Here is a 23,080-nt window from a genome sequence, read left to right on the forward strand (position 1 = left end):
CAGCAACTAGAAGGATGTGCAACTATGACATACAACTATCTACTGGGGCTTTGGGGGAAAAAAAGAAAAGGAGGAGGACTGGCAATAGATGTTAGCTCAGAGCCGGTCTGCCTCAGCAAAAAGAGGAGGATTAGCATGGATGTTAGCTCAGGGCCGATATTCCTCACACACACACAAAAAAAAGTAGTACAAGGCTATAATAATTAAAATAGCATGGTACTGGTACAAAAACAGACACACAGATCAATGGAACAGAATTGAAAGCCCAGAAATAAAACCACCCATCTACAGACAGCTGATCTTCGACAAAGAAGCTAAGAACATACAATGGAGAAAGGAAAGAATCTTCAGTAAATGGTGCTGGGAAAACTGGACAGCCACATGCAGAAGAATGAAAGTAGACCATCTTCTTTCACCATACACAAAAATTAACTCAAAATGGATCAATGACTTGATGGTAGGACCTGAAACTATAAAACTCCTGGAAAAAAATATAGGCAGTACACTCTTTGACATTGGTCATAGAGGGATCTTTTGGAATTCCATGTCTACACAGACAAGGGAAACAAAAGAAAAAATAAACAAGTGGGACTTCATCAGATCAAAGAGCTTCTGCAAGGCAAATGAAATGAGAATAAAAATGAAAAGACAACCCACCAGCTGGGAGAAAATATTTGCAAAGCATATATCTGACAAGCGGTTAATCTCCATAATATATCAAGAACTCACACAACCAAACAACAAAAAAACAAACAATTTGATGAAAAAATGGGCAGAGGATATGAACAGACATTTTTCCAAGGAAGATATACAAATGGCCAATAGGCACATGAAAAGATGTTCAACATCACTAATCATCAGGGAAATGCAAATCAAAACAACACTAAGATGGGCTGGGCCTGAGGTTTCGTTCCGGACAGAACTGCGCTGTCGCTGGACCTAGAAGCTCCCTCTCTGGCGCGGTCTCACGGCTGCTGCCAAGCCAGGGGCCGAGAAAGGTCTGGGCATGTCCCTTTCCCCGGGGCACGTGCTTCTGCCTGTTAAGTGCCGCGTCTTCGCTTTGCCACCCTTGGATTCTCCATCCCCCTCTGCACCTCGCACCAGCTGTCCCAGCTGACAGAATAACCACGAACTCACCTTCCAAGACGCTGGCGCACGTCTCTGCAGTGTACTTCTTGTTTCTATTTGCTTACTTTTTAGTTAACCTTTTTAAAAGGAACTATAACACAATTATATTCTGAAATATAAAGAGTCCTGAAATTTAAAAGCATAGAATCGGGAGTGACGTCAGCATCATGGCGGAGTGAGCTTTCCCGTGAATTCTTCCCCCACAAGATACAACAAAAGTAACAGCCACAGAGCAACAACGGAATCCCAGACAGTGTAAAGCTAGAGCGGAGGGATCCACACTGCCGCACATCTGAGAGCGGAACGTGCTGGGCCCCCGGAGGAAGTGGGAAGAGGTAAGGAGAACTCTGCTCCCTCCCCATCAGATCAGCGATCCGGTCCGCGCGGCTCCCAGAGAGGGGGGAGGGGCGGCCCTCGGCGGGAAACTGTAGCTCTTCGGGCTCTCTCAGCCAGTGGGAAACTCCCGCACAGAGGGCTCAGAGGAGCCACAGGGCTACCATCAACATCTGAGCAACCCAGAGAGCGGATAAAGAGGGGCAAACGAGAAGCCTCCCACGTCAGGGACCCAGAGGGCAAAAGAGAGAGCTCCCCCCTCCCCGCAACCCGGAGTCTGCAGCTCGACCAGATCTAGCGGTCCGAGGCAGACCTGAATAAACTGGACTGGACCCGTGGATCGCAGTGGGGAAAAAAAACAAAACAAAACAAAACAAAACTGCGGATCGCAGCAGAAAAACTGGGGCAGAGCGCAGGGGGCTTAGACTACACAGCCCTTTACCACCAGACAGTGGCGGCAGGTGGAAATTGCAACCAGAGACTTCCAGGATGAGGAAAATCAAAACCAACACAGGAACCACAATGCAAAAATATATGAAATCACCAGACCAGAAACAAAATGACAAGCACCCAGAAATCAACCCCGAAGACACAGAAATCCATAAACTAAATGACAGAGATTTCAAAATAGCTATCATAAAAACACTCAACGAAATACGAGACAACACAGACAAACAATTAAATGAGATTAGGAGTTTCTTCACAAAAGAGACTGAAATCATAAAGAAAAACCTATCAGTGCTGATGGAGATGAAGAACACAATGGAGGAGATAAAGGAGAATTTGGAATCTTTAAAGAACAGAGCTGACAATATGGAGGAAAGAATTAGTACTTTAGAGGATAGGAATACAGATATACTCCAGATGGAAGAAGAGAGAGAACTAAGACTAAAAAGAAATGAAGAAAGACTCCGAGAAATATCGGACTCTATTAGAAAATGTAACATAAGAATTATAGGTATTCCTGAGGGAGAGGAGAGGGAAAGAGGAACAGAGAGCCTATTCAAGGAAATAATAGCCGAAAATTTCCCAAATCTGGAGAAGGAACAGGAAATACCAGTAAGCGAAGCCAACAGGACGCCTATATATATTAACAGACAAAGGCCTTCACCACGACACCTAGTGGTAAGGCTAGCCAGGGTCAACGACAAAGAAACAATATTAAGGGTAGCTAGACAAAAACAAAAAATAACGTACAAAGGAACTCCCATCAGGCTCTCAGCGGATTTCTCAACAGAAACTTTTCAGGCTAGAAGAGACTGGAATGATATATTCAAAATACTAAAAGACAAAAACTTTCAGCCAAGAATACTCTATCCAGCAAAAATATCCTTCAAATATGATGGAGAAATAGTAACTCTCCCAGATAAACAAAAGCTAAGGGAGTTCATGGCCACGAGACCGCCACTACAAGAAATACTCAAGAAGGCCCTCAGGCCTGAAAACAAGAAGAGAAAGGGAACACAAAGCTTGGAGTAAGGAGAAAAGTAGGTAGACAAAATCAGAGAAATAGTAGATCTTTACCGGAATAGGTTAGCAACCACTTAAATACTAAACTCAAAGATCAAAGGAAGAAATTCACCCAAAATAAATTTAACCTCATCACTGTAAACACACAGCCACAACACAAGATAGAATAAGGTATAACAAGAGCAACTTAGAAGGGGAAGAGGAAAGTGACTGAATTGACTTAGTATAAGGAAATAGGAGGCTATCAGATAATGGACTATCTCATACAGAAGATTTTTCGCCCAAACCTCAAGGTAACCACTAAACAAATAATCAAATTAAAACCACATATGATAAACAAAGAGAAAACTAGAAGAATCATAAGACAGAACAACCAAACTGAATTGGCAGTCCAAAACAAATGGGACAAGAAACAAAGGAAATGCAAAAGAACCAGAAAATAAGTGACAAAACAGCAACATTCAACCCTCATATTTCAATAATTACCCTAAATGTAAATGGATTGAACTCTCCAATCAAAAGATACAGAGTGGCAGGATGGATTAAAAAGCAAGACCCAACAATATGCTGCCTTCAGGAAACACATCTTAGCACTAAAGACAAGCACAGGCTCAGAGTGAAAGGATGGAAGACAATACTCCAAGCTAATGGCAAACAAAAGAAAGCAGGTGTTGCCATACTCATATCAGACAAAGTAGACTTCAAGATAAAACAGGTTAAGAAAGACAAAGAAGGGAAATATATAATGATAAAAGGGACACTCCATCAAGAAGACATATCACTTATAAATATATATACACCCAACATAGGAGCACCAATGTACATAAAACAACTATTAACAAACCTAAAAGGAGAAATCAACAACAACACAATAATAGTAGGGGATCTTAACACCCCACTTACAGCAATGGATAGATCATCCAGACAAAAAGTTAATAAAGAAATATTAGACTTAAATGAAAAACTGGACGAGATGGACCTAGTAGACATATACAGAGCACTCCACCCAAAAACAGCTGACTACACATTCTTCTCAAGCGCGCATGGAACATTCTCTAGGATAGACCATATGTTGGGAAACAAAGCAAGCCTCAATAAATTTAAGAAGATTGAAATCATAACAAGCATCTTTTCAGACCATAAGGCTATGAAACTGGAAATGAACCAGGAAAAAAAAACTGGGAAAGTGACAAAAATGTGGAGATTAAACAACATGCTACTGAACAACCAATGGATCATTGATGAAATTAAAGGAGAAATCAAAAACTATCTGGAAACAAACGAAAATGATAACATGCCATATCAAACCATATGGGACGCAGCAAAAGCGGTCCTGAGAGGGAAACTCATAGCGATACAAGCCCACCTTAACAAACAAGAAAAAGCCCTAATAGGCAACCTTAAATTACACCTAACAGAACTAGAAAAAGAAGAACAAACAAAGCCCAAAGCCAGCAGAAGGAGAGAAATAATAAAAATCAGAGCAGAAATAAATGATATTGAGACCAAAAAAACAGTAGAAAGGATTAATGAAACAAAGAGTTGGTTCTTCGAGAAGATAAACAAAATAGACAAACCCTTAGCCAGGCTAACTAAGAAAAAAAGAGAAAAGGCTCAAGTAAATAAAATTAGAAATGAAAGAGGAGAAATTACAACGGATACCATGGAAATACAGAGGATTATAAGAGAATACTATGAGAAATTATATGCCAACAAATTGGACAATCTAGAAGAAATGGATAAATTCTTAGACTTATACAACCTCCCAAAATTGAACCAAGAAGAAATGGAGAATCTGAATAGACCAATCACAAGTAAAGAGATTGAAATAGTAATCAAAAACCTCCCAAAAAATAAAAGTCCAGGACCAGATGGCTTCTCCAGTGAATTTTACCAAACATTCAAAGAAGATTTAATACCCATCCTCCTCAAACTATTCCAAAAAATAGAGGAAGATGGAACACTTCCTGAATCATTCTATGAGGCCAACATCACCCTGATACCGAAACCAGACAAAGACAATACAAAGAAAGAAAATTACAGGCCAATATCGCTGATGAACATTGATGCAAAAATCCTCAACAAAATATTGGCAAACCGAATACAACAATATATTAAAAAGATCATACACCATGATCAAGTGGGATTTATACCAGCGACGCAGGGATGGTTCAACATCCGCAAATCAATCAACGTGATACATCACATCAACAAAACAAAGAATAAAAACCACATGATCGTCTCAATAGACGCAGAGAAGGCATTTGACAAGATACAACATCCATTTATGATAAAAACTCTCAATAAAATGGGAATAGAAGGAAAGTACCTCAACATAATAAAGGCCATATATGACAAACCCACAGCTAACATCATACTCAACGGGGAAAGACTGAAAGCCATTCCTCTGAGAACAGGAACGAGGCAGGGCTGCCCACTCTCACCACTCCTGTTCAACATAGTACTGGAGGTTTTGGCCAGAGCAATTAGGCAAGAAAAAGGAATAAAAGGAATCCAAATAGGTAACGAAGAAGTGAAACTCTCACTATTTGCAGATGACATGATTGTATATATAGAAAACCCTAAAGAATCTGTTGGAAAACTGTTAGAAACAATCAACAACTACAGCAAAGTTGCAGGGTACAAAATCAATCTACAAAAATCAGTTGCATTTCTATATGCTAATAATGAACTAACAGAAAGAGAGCTCAAAAAGATAATACCATTTACAATTGCATCAAAAAGAATAAAATACCTAGGAATAAATCTTACCAAGGAGGTGAAGGACCTATACAATGAGAACTACAAGACATTATTGAGGGAAATCTACGATGACATAAAGAAATGGAAAGATATCCCATGCATGTGGATTGGAAGAATAAACATAGTTAAAATGTCTATATTACCTAAAGCAATCTACAGATTCAATGCAATCCCAATCAGAATCCCAATGACATTCTTCACAGAAATAGAAAAAAGAATACTAAAATTTATATGGGGCAACAAAAGACCCCGAATAGCTAAAGAAATCCTAAAGAAAAAGAACAAAGCAGGAGGCATCACAATTCCTGACTTCAAAACATACTACACAAAGCAATAGTAATCAAAACAGCATGGTACTGGTACAAAAACAGACACACAGATCAATGGAACAGAATTGAAAGCCCAGAAATAAAACCACACATATACGGACAGCTAATTTTCGACAAAGGTGCTAAGGACATGCAATGGAGAAAGGAAAGTCTCTTCAATAAATGGTGTTGGGAAAACTGGACAGCCACATGCAAAAGAATGAAAGTGGACCATGTGCTATCGCCATTCACAAAAATTAACTCAAAATGGATCAAAGACCTGAAGGTGAGACCTGAAACTATAAAACTCATAGAAGAAAATATAGGCAACACACTATTTGACATTGGGTTTAAAGGAATCTTTTCGGATGACATGCCTACCCAGACTAGGGAAACTAAAGAAAAAATAAACAAGTGGGACTTTATCAGACTAAAGAGCTTTTATAAGACAAATGAAACCAGAATCAAGATGAACAAACAACCAACCGGCTGGGAGAGAATATTTGCAAAACATACATCTGACAAGGGGTTGATCTCCATAATATATAAAGAACTCACACAATTGAACAACAAAAAAACAAACAACCCGATCAAAAAATGGGCAGAGGAAATGAACAGACACTTCTCCAAGGAAGATATACAGATGGCCAATAGGCACATGAAAAGATGCTCAACATCACTAATCATCAGGGAAATGCAAATCAAAACAACACTAAGATACCACCTCACGCCCGTTAGAATGGCTATAATCACCAAGACAAAAAAACAACAAATGTTGGAGAGGATGTGGAGAAACAGGAACACTCATACACAGCTGGTGGGAATGCAAATTGGTGCAGCCTCTATGGAAAACGGTATGGAGATTCCTCAAAGAATTAAAAATAGAGATGCCCTATGATCCAGCCATCCCACTACTGGGAATCTATCCAACGCACCTGAAATCAACAATCCAAAGAGGCTTATGCACCCCTATGTTCATTGCAGCATTATTCACCATAGCCAAGAAGTGGAAGCAACCTAAGTGTCCCTCGACTGACGACTGGATTAAGAAAATGTGGTATATATATACAATGGAATACTACTCAGCCATAAAAAAAGACAAAATCGTCCCATTTGCAACAACATGGATGGGCCTGGAGCGTATTATGTTAAGTGAAATAAGCCAGAAAGAGAAAGACAAACACTGTATGATCTCACTCATATGTGGAATATAAACCAACACATGGACAGAGAAAACTGGACTGTGGTTACCCGGGAAGTGGGGGTGGGGGGTGGGCACAAGGGGTGAAGGGAGTCATATATGGGGTGATGGACAAACAAAAATGTACAACCCAAAATTTCACAATGTTAGAAACCATTAAAATATCAATAAAACAAAAAAACAAAAAAACAAAAAAACAAAAAAAAACAACACTAAGATATCACCTTACACCGATTAGAATGGCTATAATCACAAAGACAAAAAATAACAAATGTTGGAGAGGTTGTGGAGAAAAGGGAACCCTTACTCACTGTGGGTGGGAATGCAAACCGGTACAGCCTCTATGGAAAACAGTACGGAGACGCCTCAAAAAATTAAAAATAGAAATACCTTATGATTCAGCTATCCCACTACTGGGTATCTATCCAAAGAACCTGAAAATCAACAATCCAAAGAGGCTTATGCACCCCTATGTTCACTGCAGCAGTATTCACTATAGCCAAGAAGTGGAAGCAACCTAAGTGTCCCTCGACTGATGACCGGATAAAGAAGACCTGGTATACATACACAACGGAATACTACTCAGTCATAAAAAAAGACAAAATTGTCCCATTTGCAACAACGTGAATGGACCTGGAGGGTATTATGTTAAGCGAAATAAGCCAGACAGAGAAAGACAAACACCGCATGATTTCACTCATATGTGGAAGATAAACTAATGCATGGACAGAGAGAACAGTCTGGCGGTACCAGGGGCACAAGGGGTGAAGGGACACATTTATATAGTGACTGACAAACAATAATGTACAACTAAAAGTTCACAATGTTATAAACTATTATGACATCAAAAAAAAATAAGCTGGATTCTCATAATTACTACTGCTTTCAGTCTGCTGTGACATGTTTTGATTGAAATATATTTAAAAAAAAAAAAATCAAGTCTCATACAGATAAGTAGTTGCAAAAAGTAGTATTTTAATAGCTTTTCCAGGATATTCTTCTTTGACTCTACCTCAAATTTAATAAGTGGTAGTATCTCAAAAGTTAGTTGAGAATCAATGTGGAATTTGAAATTTAATGGTCTTTTCATATGCCTCTTATATTAAAAGCCATTAGTGACACTTTGGCTATTGTACCCATGCATCATTTTATAACATCATAATAATCATTTGGAAAATATTGGCTCTCTGAGTTATGCAAATCTTCCAAATGTTGATATATTTCATTACACAATATATTAAAAAAGGTATATTCATTAATATGACAACAATCGCATTAAAAAAATCTTTAAGTTTGGGAAGCCGACAAGTGCATGGTGGCAGTTTACTAAAATTCTTATTTTCACTAAAAAAATTCAACAAAACCAAATATTATCATTTGCAACAAATATTGTAAGTTATTTTCCTTGAAATGCCAGCCTCACTCCATACATTTTGAGAAAATGACTGCCGAATATCCAAGTCCGAATACCAACAGTGGTCTGCAGACCATTCTTTCATATAAAAACAGTATACCATGAGAAAGCAGACAGATCAGCATGCATCTCAAGCACTTGTACTTTTCCTTAAGATACTTCTGTATATTGTAGAAATGTTTTATGTATACTTCATACTTTGTCATACAGATTAATAATGTGTATTGAAGGGTTGGGATTTAATAAAATTTATAAGTTTTACTGCTTCATCAAGGACATTCCTAATTGAAATTAGCATGTTTCCCCCTGCAAGTGCAAGCAAACAATACAGTAATGACCAGCACGGTTTGGTGCCACTGCCTTCATTCCTCCTAAGGCACCAGCAGTTTTACCCACCATTGCTTTTGCAGAATCAGTGCAAAGTCAACCCAGTGAAAAAGGAGAATAATATCTTACTATTATTATGAAAACAATTTTGACGTAATGGATCCTCTAAAAGGTCCATATTTTGAGAAACACTGGAAGGGATAAAAGTTAGGGACACTCACCTGTTTCTTCTGTTCAGTGGGAGACAAGCATTTGGCACCAACCTTCTGAGCTTCCTCAAAAAGGCTGTCAACAAAATATTCACAATTTGTTTGTCGATTATCACTGCGAGGTTGGCTGTCAGATCCTGTTTCACAAACCCTACACACACACACACAAAAGAAAAATAAGCACTACTGACTCCTAATTCTCAAAAAATTTCCATAAATTGTTCTAGTTAAAGGATTCTGAACCGAGATGCTACCTCCACGTCCGCAGTTTAGACCCTCTTCTAAGGTAAGATAGTAGATATGTGACCTTGGGAAGTCATTACCCTTTTGGTTCAGAGCAGGGTTTTTCTCAACCTCAGTCTATTGACGTTTGGGAAGGGACAATTCTTTGTTGTAAGGCTTGTCCTGTGCATTGTAGGATGTTTAGTAGCATCCGCGGCCTTTACCCACTAGATGCCAGAAACAATGCATACCGCCCTCCACCAATGTTATAACAACCAAAAACATCTCTAGACATTGCCAGATATCCTCCGGGGGGCAAAATCTCATCAGACTGAAGACCATTAGTCCAGAGTAAAAGAAAGTGTTCTTTGTAAAGGGCTCAAAATGCGTTTAAAAAGGGTTACTATGTACTTTTTGGTAACAGAAAGCAGTCCTGAAACTAAAAGTGATAACGTGTCAGGAATATCATCGTTTTTGCTCCTTTGCACACTTGAGAATAAGATTTCCCACTGAAGACTTTCATTTGTAGTGGTTCAGTACTCTACTGGGTCCCCCACACACACACCCTGCCTTTTATTGAGGTATAACTGACATACAACATTATATTAGTTTCAGGTGTACGACATAATGACTTGATATTTGCATATGCTGCAAAATGATCACCAGAGTAAGTCTAGTTAACATCCGTCACCATACATAGTTACACAATTTTTCTTTCTTGTGATGAGAACTTTTAAGATTTACTCTCTTAGCAACTTTCAAATATGCAATACAGTATTATTAACTATAGTCACCATGCTGTACATTACATCCCCATGACTGACTTATTTATTCTGTAACTGGAAGTTTGTACCTTTTGACTCCCTTCACTCATTTTACCCACCCCCTACTACTGGTTTTTATTTTGTATTTATATTTCATCATTTAAGAAATATTACCTAAGATTTTGTTTGATAGAAAAGATGGTTTCTGGCTGATCTTTTTTGAAGCAATATTAAAAATTCATAAATGGGGGATGGCCCTGTGGCGTAGCAGTTAAGTGCGTGTGCTCCGCTGCTGGCGACCCAGGTTTGGATCCCGGGCGTGCACTGACACACCACTTGCCAGGCCATGCTGTGGCGGTGTCCCATATAAAGTAGAGGAAGATGGGCATAGATGTTAGCGCAGGGCCAGTCTTCCTCAGCAAAAAGAGGAGGATTGGCATGGATGTTAGCTCAGGGCTGATCTTACAAAAAATTCATAAATGTACTGAGATATAACTTCTCAGATTCTATAAATAATAACCAACACTTTTATAGCTCTTACACTGTGCCAGGAACGGTAAGGTAGATACTGTTATCCACATTTTATAGATAAGGAAAATGAGTCACAGAGAGGTTAAGTTACATGTCTGACATTACACAGCTAGTAAGTGGCAGAGACAGAATTCAAACCTTGTTAATCTGTCTTCCAAGTCTATGCACCTAACACTGACATGCTACAAAGCCTCTCTTAATATCTAACATTTATTGAGCACTTATTTATTTATTTATTTATTTGTTTATTTATTTATTTTTGCTGAGGAAGATTTGCCCTGAGCTAACATCTGTTGCCAATCTTCCTCTAGTTTCTTGTATGTGAGCCGCCACCACAGCATGGCCACTGATAGACGAGTGGTGTAGGTCTGTGCCCAGAACTGAACCTGGGCCACCAAAGCGGAGTGCGCCAAACTTAACCACTAGGCTACTGGGGCTGGCCCATATTAAGCATCTATCTATTAATACACATTAGGAACTATTCTAAGTACTTTACGTGTGTTAACTGATTCAATCCTCACAATGACCTAAAAGGCACGTATTGTTTTTATCTCCATTTAATAGATAAAGAAAAAGCTTAAGCAATTTGCACAAGATCACAAAGCTATTGAAAGGCAGAACTGGAAATTAAACCCAGGCTGCCAAGGCCTGTACTCACTGCACTAGACTGTCTCTCAAAATAGCCATTACTATATTGTTATTAAAATGCTGATACTCAGGACAATGTTTTAATTTAGTACAGTCTTTTATTCTTCTAGGTAATTGTATCTATACTCTTAAGACATTCCATATTATCACAAAGTATTAATTATGGTTTTTCCAAAGCGATGTGATACTTCTTACACAAAAATAATCATGCTCTAAGATGATTTCTCACAATACTAATGATTTTCCCCTTTCTTTAATCAGTATAGATGTGTAGCAGTAGAAGATATTGTCTAAAAGCTCAGGCTTTAGTTTTTGTGTTTAGGTACCTTCACTAAGTCACACTGACTTTGGACAAGAAACTTAGCCTCTATGTGACTTGGTTTCCTCATCTGTAAAATGCAGATACTACCACCTATCTCACGTGGTTGTTGTGAAGATTAAATGCAAATGCATATAGAGACCTATACCTGGTATACAGTATATACCAGTATATATTCTGGCACACAGTAAGTTCTCAAATACAAGATAATAATATCATTACAACCACTTTATGCTGTCTGGTATTTAACTGTTTCTTCTGTTCAGAAAGCAGTTTATACTTAATTACTAAGTACAAAGCCAATAAAGCTGAGCATCCAGAGCAGCTGAGGTTTTACTCCTTTATCTTACTTATTTGGTATGTAAATTCTACAAACTTCATTATGTTAATTCAAGTCATTCAAACATTTATTGAGTACCTACTATATGCAAGGTAGTAGGGAGATACAAAGATAAGAAAGAAACACTCTAGGTTTTTAAGAGGTTCAGAGTACAGTGTATGAAGATACATTATAAACAGCTCTATACCCACAAATTTGATAACTTAGATGGAATGGACCAATTCCTTGAAAGGCACAATCTACCAAAACCCACAGGAGGAACAGATAATATAAATAGGCCTACATCTATTAAAGAAAGTGAATCAATATTTAATAATCTTCCAAAACAGAAAGCAGCAGGCATGGATGATTTCACTGGTGAATTCTATCAAATATTTAAGGAAGAAATGATACCAATTCTCTATAATCTCTTCTGGAAAACAAAAGCAGAAGGGAATACTTCTAACTCATTCTATGAAGACTGCATTACCCTAACAGTAAAACAAGACAAAGACAAGAAAGGAAAACTACAGATAATCTCTGTCATGAACATAGAGGCAAAAATCCTCAACAAAATATTAGCATCTCGAATTCAACAATATGTAAAAACAATTATATACCACAACTGAGTAGGATTTATTCCAGGTACGCAAGGCTGGTTCAACATTAGAAAACCAATTAATGTAATCCATCACATCAATACACTAAAGAAGAAAAATCATATAATCATATCAACAGATACAGAAAAAGCACCTGACGATATCCAACACCCATTCATGATAAAAACTCTCAGCAAACTAGGAACAGAGAGGAATTCTCTCAACTTGATAAAGAACATCTACAAAAAAACCTACAGCTAATATCACACTTAATGATGAGAAACTAGATGCTTTCCCCTAAGATCAGGAACAAGACAAGGATGTCCTTTCTCATCATTCTTCTTCAATGCCATACTGGAAATTCCTAGCTACACCAATAAGACAAGAAAAGGAAATAAAAAGTACACAGATCAGGAAGGAAGAAATAAAATTGTCTTAGTTTGCAGATGACATGACTCTTTACAAAGAAAATCCCAAAGAATCAACAACAACAACAAAAGTCCTGGGACTAATAAACAATTATAGCAAGGCTGCAGGATATGAGATTAAGATACAAAAGCCAAGTGCTTTCCTATATCCCAGCAATTAACAATTGGCATGTGGAATTAAAAATACAATACTATACGTATTAGCACCATTTGTCAAACTCCACAGAACTGTACAACACAAAGAATGGACTCAAATGTAAAGTATAGTTAATAACAATGTGTCAATATTGGTTCCCAATTGTAATACATATACCACACTAATACAAGATGTTAATAATAGAGGAAACTATGTGTGTGTGGGATAGGAGGGAGAACAAGGATATGGGAACTGTGTATTTCCTGCTCAATTTTTCTGTAAACCTAAAACTACTCTTAAAAACAAAGATTAACAACAACAACAACAATAATAATAATAAAAGAGCATGAAGGACATTCCTGGACAGATAGGAAAAGAGTAGGAAAGTACATTATATTTAATTTAATATTTATTTATAATTCAGGAAACTCCTTTATATTTTACTACATTAAGTTATAATATAGCAAAATCCCACGGGCATATTGAGGTATAAGGACTTGCCTTAATACCAAATATATCCAGACAACTTTATTATTTCATCATTGTTTTCCACTCTGTCATCCTTTTCCTCACTATCATTTTATGATGCAAATATCAATACTCTTCTTCATAATTTGGAAACCAGATTACCAAAGTTGTTACGGCTAAGTAAACAGTCTTGAAGTTTCAGGAGTTCCTCTATTCTGGCTACAGAAAAGCCTCTTTTGCTCACTCTCTCATTCACTACTGTGTTCTGCATAAATAAGGTTATCAGCTAAGCTGTTGTCCAAATAGGTGAAGGATTTGCATCTATGTATGCTTCGGCAGCACACATGGTAAATATTGATCTTCACCATTTATAGTCTATGAACAACTGATATACTTAGGAAATCAGTCTTCTTTTCATTTTTTACTTTTTCGCTGCTTGTAACAAAATCTCTTTTTCTTTCAAGGAAAATTATAAACTCTATTACTAATACTTTTGTGTAGACACCTCACTAATTATTTAATTAAATTCAAAGTACTGATACATGCTAAAACATGAATGAAGCTTGAAAACATGATACTAAATGAAAGAAGTCAGTTACAAAAGACCACATACTGTATGATTCCATTTATATGACATGTCCAGAACAGGGAAATCTATAAAGACAGAAAGTGGTTGTCCAGGGCAGGGCATAGGAGAATGGGGTATGACTGATAATGGGTATGGAGTTTCTCTTTCGGTGACGTAAATGTTATAAAATTGACTGCGGTGTTGGTTGCACAACTCTTTGAATGTACTAAAAACCACTGAATTGTATACATTAAATGGATGAACTATATGGTATGTGAATTATGTCTCAATAAAGCTGTTTTTAAAAAGTCCTGAGTTAATTTTACTCTTTTAAATTAGTCATTCAATTTCTGTGTAGAAAAGAGTTAACACAGCAGACCTGACTGCTATCCTTTGAAAGGCCTACTTACTTTTCTTACGAAAGTCTGGAATTTTAGTTATGTGACTAGCCCCCAATAAAAACTCTAGGCTCACTTCCAACGAACTTCTCTGGTAGGCAACATTTCATATGTGCTGTCATAGCTTATTGCTGGGGGAACTGAGTGCACCCTGGGTGACTCCACTGGGCGAGGACTCTTGGAGGCCTGTGCCTGGTTTCCCTTGGACTTCACCTCATGTCCTCTTTCCCTTCGCTGATTTTGCTTTGCATCCTTTCATTGTAATAAATCACAGTCATCAGTATGACTATATGCTTAATTCTGTGAATCCTCTCAGCAAATCATCAAACCTGTGAGTGTTTTTAGAGGCCCCTCACACAATCTCACAAACATATAGTTAGCATCAAATATTTACACAGAACAAATACTCTAGCGAAAAAATAAATAATATTTATGTGGTATACAAGTATTTACAAAGTATTTGTAAGTATGAAATAAATATATGTCTGTCTCTCTAAATGGACTATGAACGAAAGAAATTTACCTCCTCAAGTATTTTAAACAAACAGCATAATACAAAAATAAATATTTCACCTCAAATAAGTGAGAATAAAGTATTCTATACTGATAAGAACCACAGACTTTGCATCTACCATTTACTGAGTGTCTGCTATGTGCTAATACTTGGCTAAATGCTTTATATCAGCTATCTAATTCTCACAAAAACCTTGCAGGTACATATGTATATCCCTGTTTTATAGATGAGATGTTAAAGCTCAAAGAATCTACCTAAGTTGCTCAAAGGCCAGAGAGGTAGTATAAGACAGAGACAGGATTCAAACGTAGGTTCATCTGACACTAAAGCTGTTCTATTTCCGCTATGACTCCAAGACAGTACAACACAAGAGGCTAACGAAGGAAAAGGTTACTTGAATTTCTCACTTAAATAACAGAAGTAATATGCAAATAGAGAGAAATTTAACACTTGTTTTTAATAATAACAAAAAGATTTAGTAATTTCACTAAAATCCATTCAATGTATCTATGATGAAAAATTTACTTTTACATATATTACTATTAGGTATTTAACTGAGCTAATCATAGTGAAAACTTACTATATCAGTCAGTTAAATGCAGTAAAAATAGAGAAAGATACTAACAAAAGCATTAACAATAAAGAAAATTCATAGTTTGAATTACTTACCATTCTTCTTTGATACTTTCAAGATTATCTACTTCTTTCATTCTTTTTTGCCTTACTGTAAAAGTAAAAAGGAAAAAAAGTTAAAGTTCTCAATTTAGTATTTTAAATAAATTCAATCTTATGTATGCATTAATATTCTTCAACATAAGTTATTGTGTAGCCCCAAAGTAGCACTAAGGGTCTTAAGAACAGGTGACCAAACTCAAAGCTATCATTTGCATCTACAAAGTAAAGCAATAATAAAAATTAAATTTTGTAGTCTGATAATCTTCTGACAAAAGAAAGATTTCTTAAAAATTAAGATAAAGAAATGATAATGTACCCTTTGGTTTAACAGCAGCCAAAAGTAAATGAAACATTTCACTCAATCTCCAATTAAGTAACAAAATATCAAATCGACATAAACTCATTTTTATAGTTCCTTGGGAAAGCAAACTGACAAGATGTATTTACATGTCATAGAAATATTCATATCTTTTGACTCTGATTTTCCACATTTCTGAGAATTTAAAAGAACAACAAAGTAAGTTACATAGACAAAATATGTCCACCACACCCGTTATTTGTTAGGAAAAACTGCAAGTAAACTAAATGCTCAATAGTCATGGTATAGCTGCTTGATGGGATAATATGTAACCCTTAAAAATAATTATGAGGCAGGTAGGGGTAGAGTGAAAGGGGTAAACTGGTACACGTGTATAGTGACAGACAAAAACTAGACTATTGGTGGTGAACACGATGCAGTCTATACAGAAACAAATAAAATAATGTATACTTGAATTTACACAATGTTATAAGCCAATAAGACCTCATTTAAAAAAAACTAATACTGAAGCAATTCATGTAGCCAAATGGAAAAAGATATCACATAAGTGAAAAAAAAACAGGAAACAAAAATCATTCATACACCAGGAATGCAATTGAATGCATATGAAAAAATGGAGGGAGGCTCAAAAGTGAAAATAGTTATTGTTGGGGGTAATAAAATGATGGATTATTTTCTCTCTTTCCCAAACTTTCTAAAATACTATTTTGCTATTATAACAAAAATATTTTAAGAAACAAGCAAATAAATCAAATAAATAGTTTAAAATAGTCAAAGCTATCTGTCCACTGAGAGGTCCTGGAAGCAATGACATACTAGAAACAAAAAGCAAACCAAGCGCCTAGATCTTGGTTTCTATATACAGTTTTCCAAAAAAATGGAACCATGCCTCCTTAGAGGAAAGGCTGATTCCAGTGCTGGGGCAGAGAAAGAATAAATGAGCCTGGAACATCTTGCTCCAGAAAGAAGGTGCTCAAAGAAGGATGAAGACATATCAAAAGCACACTGAAGTCACCCTAAAGGGGTGGACACTGGACAAATCTGGGAAACAGAACATCAAAATAAATAATGATACTAATGGAATATAACTCATTAAATAAACCAAAAAACCCATGAGTCTATAGAATTAGATCTAAAAAAATCAGGAAAAGATGGACTTTTAAATAAACTCGATAGGTGGAGCCACTGTAACCAAGATAAATTCCAAATATATCCAAGACTTAAAATTTAAAAATTAAACTTGAGGGGCCAGCCTCATGACATGTTGGTTAAGTTTGGTGTGCTCCACTTTGGCGGCCTGGGTTTGTGGGTTTGGATCCCGGGCGCAGATCTACACCACTCATCAGCCATGCTGTGGCGGTGACCCACATACAAAATAGAAGAAGACTGGCACAGACGTTAGCTCAGGGCTAATCTTCCTCAGCAAAAAAAAAAAAAAAAAAAAGAATGAAAGAAAAATTAAGCTTAAGGGTGATGTCAGTAAAATGATAGAATAGCTATCTCCAAGCTCCTGACCCCACAGAAACATTAAAAAACAAGCAGAGGACCGGCCCCGTGGCTTAGCGGTTAAGTGTGTGCGCTCCGCTGCTGGCGGCCCGGGTTCGGATCCCGGGCGCGCACCGACGCACCGCTTCTCTGGCCAGGCTGAGGCCACATCCCACATACAGCAACTAGAAGGATGTGCAACTATGACATACAACTATCTACTGGGGCTTTGGGGAAAAAATAAATAAATAAAATTATAAAAAAACAAAACAAAACAAAAAACAAGCAGAAACTGTTAGAACCAATTTAGTGAGAACCCTAGAAAGTAGTCAAAAGGTTTACAGCAACCAAATACTGAATAAGAAAAATGCAACCCTGAAAACATGATGTTCAGTGAAATAAGCCTGACACAAAAGGACAAATATTGTATGATTCTACTTACAGGAAATATAAGGCAAATTCATAGAAACATAAAGTAGAACAGAGGTTACTAGGGACTAGGAGGAAAGAAGAATGGGGAGTTATTGCTTGATGGGTATAGAGTTTCTGTTTGGGAAGATGAAAAAGTCTTGGAAATGGATAGCGGTAATGGTTGCATAACATTGTGAATGTAATTAATGTCACTGAATTGTACACTTAAAAATGATTAAAATGGCAAATTTTATGTTATATATATTTTACCACAATAAAAAGCTTTCAAAAATGCAAACCAATTAGTAAAAGAAAACATGGGGGGCTGGCCTGGTGGAGTAGTGGTTACGTTCTCACACTCTGATTCAGTGGCCCAGGGTTTGCAGGTTCGGGTCCCGGGCATGGACCTACATACTGCTCATCAAGCCATCCTACGGCAGCGTCCCACATACAAAAAATAGAGGAAGATTGGCCCAGATGTTAGCTCAGAGCCAATCTTCCTCACCAAAAAGAAAAAAAAAAAACAACACCATGGGTAAATTTCTTTATAACCTGGAAGAAAGGACAACTTTCCTATAACTCAAATCCAGAAGCAATAAAGGAAAAGACTGATACATTTAACTATACGAAAATTAAAAGTTTTTAAAAAACCAAACATCTACAAAGTAAAAAGACAAAAGACAAACTAAGAAAAATATATGGAACTGGCATTACAAATAAAAAACTAACACAGAGAAGAAAAAGGCCATCAACAGGCAACAGATATAAACAGAAACTTCTCAGAAAAGCAAATGGCCTTTAAATATATGAAAAGACGTCCAATCTCACTTATAATGAGGGAAATGGAATCGAATACTATACTATGATTCCATTTCTCATCTATCAGATTGGCAAAAACTCACAAGTCTTGCGACACATTTTGTTGCTGAGAATGTGGAGAAACAGCCTCATACATTTTTGGTGGGAATGCAAAATGTACAATTCCTAGGAAGGGGAATTTGGCAATACCCAGCCAAAATTATGTACGCATATGACAAAGATTCTCTCTTTGACCAAACTTGAGTCAGGCTTCTCTGAGGCATCTTCTCAGAGAGGCCTGACCTTGGGCTTCCATCTCTGTTCTTGTAGAGCCCAGTTTGAGCAAAACTCCTGTGAAATAGGTTTAGCCAGAATTGCCCCTTACCCTTGAAGTTTCTTCCAGTAATTTTCCATCCACCGACCTCCACCCTGCTCTTTGGCTATAAATCCCCACTCATCCATGTTACATTCAGAACTGAGACCAGTTCCACACTGAGGTCTCTTTTCCCCTACTGCAATAGTTCCTGAACAGAATTTGTTTTTAGCACTTTAATTACAATCCAGCCTTGTTTTTTCTTTGACACGTATATCCAGAAATCTCACATCTAAAAATCTATCCCAGTGATATTTAAGTAAAAATATAAAACAGTGAACACACAAGATTATTCACTGCAGTACTATTTCCAGCATTCATTGAAATAGCAAAAGCCTGCAGAAAAACCCAAATGTCCATCAATAAGGGACTTGTTAAATAAACTATGGTAAATCTGCATAGTGGGACGCAGCAGTAAAAAAGAATTTTTATGGCTGCAGAGTGATCAATAGGATATATTGCTAAGCGAAAAAAGCAAGATGGAGAAAAATATGTATAATATACACTGTTTAAGAAAGAGGTGGACATGAATATATATATATATATATTTTATATTAGAAAAAAAGGAAAAATAAGCCAAAAAAAAAATATGGTTACCTATAAGCTGGGAGAAAGAGGACAGGGTGGAGGAGGCAAGGATAGAAGCTGGATTTCTCTGAACATATCTTGTTTTTTAGATCAACTTTGGAACCATGTAAATATTTTACACACTTATAAAACAAAGTTAAATTTTAAAAAAAGAAATCCCTAAAAACTGAAAGTAAAAGTGAAACAAATTAACTGAACCAACTGTCAATTTGGTGGTAAAACCACACAGGGAGGAATTATTTCAAGTAACCTTAAAACACAGTAATTTTACAGTATATCTGAGTGGACTCTAAGGGGAAAAATACAGCTTCTAGTAATCATATTATTAGTAATAATATATTAGTATTGTTTTTATGAAACTATGGTATAAAGATAAAGCAGTGACTCTCACCTAAGAGGCAACTGTGCCCCTCAGAGGACATCTGGCAATGGCTGGAGGCATTTTTGGTTGTCACAACTGAGGGGAGGGTGCCACTGCTATCTAGTGGCAGAGATCAAGGACTCCGCTGAACATCCTACAACGCACAGGACAGCCCCCACAAGAAAGAATTATTTTGCCCAAGATGTCAATAGTGCTGAAGTTGAGAAACCCTAAGATAAAGCAAATAAATAATGATGATTTCTCGCTAAAAACCAACATTTTTTTCAGAGTAAGAGTAAAGAGATAGAAATATAAAAATCAAAGAAGCCAAGCAAAAATTCTATAATTCTAAATTTAAAATATCAGTATGAACTCATGCTCAGTTTTCTCTTAAGAAAATACATACTGGTGACCGGCACCGTGGCTTAGCAGCTAAGCGTGCGCGCTCTGCTGCTGGCGGCCCGGGGTTCGGATCCCGGGCGCGCACCGACGCACCACTTGCCAGGCCATACTGTGGCGGTGTTCCATATAAAGTGGAGGAAGATGGGCACGGATGTTAGCCCAGGGCCAGTCGTCCTCAGCAAAAAGAGGGGGACTGGCATGGATGTTAGCTCAGGGCTGATCTTCCTCACACAAAAAAAAAAAAAAGAAGAAGAAGAAAATGCATACTAGTTCTGTCCATTGAAAAAGGCAAAAAGAAACAAGCAATCCAATAACAATAAGACCTAGTGCCCAGATTTGTGGCCTCCAAATACCATTTCCCACCAACAGGAATCAAAGTTTCTTGGAGAAATGGCTGTCCCCAGGTCTGGGGTACGAACTGTGTATTTTGTGCCTTGGATTGACATCTTGGATTAGTGTCAAAACGATTCAGAAGTCAATTCGAAGACGCTACTACTGGCCAAAGATGGGACTGAAAAGCAACTAGATGAATTGAAAGACATCAAATACAAGTTCAAACTGATACTCATTAAAACAACCTCACTCACTGGTCATCTATCTAGAATACCAGGGTACCAACTAATGATTGTGAAAACTGGCAAAATAAGGGAAAGAATCAAGTATTCATCCTGCCTTTCCTGTATGAACTATCTCAGAAAAACCGAAGAGTTAATGAAAGAAGTTTTCTTTATGAATGAATTCAGCTAAATGAAGGATTACAGAATTAGAGTATCCCCAGTACGACCCCTAAGGCAAATAGATCTAGGCGATGATATCAATGGCTGCTAACATCACAAAAAAGAAACCACACATAAATAAATGCCTCAGTGTGAAAGTTCACACCACCATCTATGAAGAATTCTTTCAAAAAATGTGAATCTGAATCCATTCAAGCCTCTAGATTTAACCATCAGATTACAGGAAATGTGGGGCGCAGAAGAACATGATCAGATGACATCACAGGGATGCAATTAACAAAATCCAGAATGTGGGAAATTCTTTAGGAGAAATTATCTATTTTCCTCGACATATATACTACCTGGGAGAAAAAGGAGTGGAAATACATTTTAAAAAAATATTTCAGGGGCCGGCCGCGTGGCTTAGCGATTGAGTGCGGGCGCCCCACTACTGGCGGCCCGGGTTCGCACGGAGGTACCGCTTCTCCGGCCATGCTGAGGCCTCGTCCCACATAGAGCAACTAGAAGGATGTGCAACTATGACATACAACTATCTACTGGGGTTTTGGGGGAAAAAACAAGGAGGACTGGCAATAGATGTTAGCTCAGAGCTCGTCTTCCTCAGCAAAATGAGGAGGATTAGCATGGATGTTAGCTCAGGGCTGATCTTCCTCACAAAAGAAAAACAAAAACAAGACTTGCAAGACTTCTACACTGAAAACTATTAAAAAAAAAATTTAAGAGATACATCAACTAATTAAAATATATGGACTGTATTTAGATTTTTATCTAAGGAACTAACTAGAAAAAAAGCTATGAAAGAATCAGGAACATCTGAACACTGACTGAATATCTGATGATACATATGTGGAGTAAGTGTTAATTCTAAAGGTGTGAGAATGGGATTATAGCTATAATCTTTTTTAATTCATTTAGATACTTACTGAAATATCTAGATAAAATACCATAACTGGAATTTGCTTCAAAATAATCAAGTGGAGCGGGGAGCGGAAGGACTATAATTGAAACCAAAATGACTATGACCTGATAATTATTGAAGCTGGGTGATGAGGATAGACGGGAGTTTATTATTCTCCACATTTTTGTATATGTTTGAAATTTTTCATAATAAAAATTGGGATAAAAATATCTTAAAAAATATAAACACATAGAGTCCTATAATGCCATTTCATTAGCTTCTTAAAAGGCAGTACTTTTGCTCTATCAGAAAATTACTCAATAACCCACAACAGCAGTGATTCCAAAGATTTGCATCCTCAGTGAAAAATTATGTGCCTCTTACTCCCGAAATTATAAATCTGAAGTGGTGAAAAGTACTATAAATTCATATTTAAAGTGATGAACATGAGAAATAGATTTATCATATATAGGGTAAAGATAAATTTGTAAAAAAGACAACTAAAAGAGCTTTCTAAGACACTTGGTTGACTCCTGGCTTGAAGGCAATGCGGGCACAGAGAAATTTTAGTAGTTCATACACGGATGTGCCATGTGACGTTAAACACACACACTAGCTATGAACTGCCTACTGCACAATTACAGTTATCAACTGTCAAAATTCAAGTTAGGAAAAATCAGGTCTGTTCTATCTAATCTGGAATGTCTGGCTACTTAACTGAGAAAAACAGAACCAAAGTTATGGAGAGAAAGAAAAAAAAAAATCAATGACGTTTTAATGTTTTAAAATTAAATAAGCTTTAAGAAATACTAGAGGGGGCCGGCCCTCTGGCATAGCGGTTAAGTGCGCGCGCTCTGCTGCTGGCAGCCCGGGGTTCAGATCCCGGGCGCGCACCGACGCACCACTTGTCAAGCCATGCTGTGGCGGCGTCCCATATAAAGTAGAGGAAGATGGGCACGGATGTTA

General features: G+C 37.2%; 1 protein-coding gene across 2 annotated transcripts in view; it reads right to left on the bottom strand.

Moving 5' to 3' along the window:
- Positions 1–23,080, bottom strand: part of UBXN2A (UBX domain protein 2A) — a 46,398-nt gene that overhangs the window by 20,764 nt on the left and 2,554 nt on the right. For both annotated transcript variants that reach the window (XM_058551715.1, XM_058551716.1), the window contains exons 2-3: positions 15,737–15,791; positions 9,166–9,304 (exon numbers count right to left, since the gene is read on the bottom strand). In XM_058551715.1, the coding sequence (XP_058407698.1) occupies positions 9,166–9,304; positions 15,737–15,777 (180 nt within the window). In that variant the 5' untranslated portion in view covers positions 15,778–15,791. The remainder of the gene's footprint in view (positions 1–9,165; positions 9,305–15,736; positions 15,792–23,080) is intronic.

Source organism: Diceros bicornis, chromosome 12 (assembly GCF_020826845.1).
Source record: "Diceros bicornis minor isolate mBicDic1 chromosome 12, mDicBic1.mat.cur, whole genome shotgun sequence".
NCBI classification, from domain to species: Eukaryota; Metazoa; Chordata; class Mammalia; order Perissodactyla; family Rhinocerotidae; genus Diceros; species Diceros bicornis.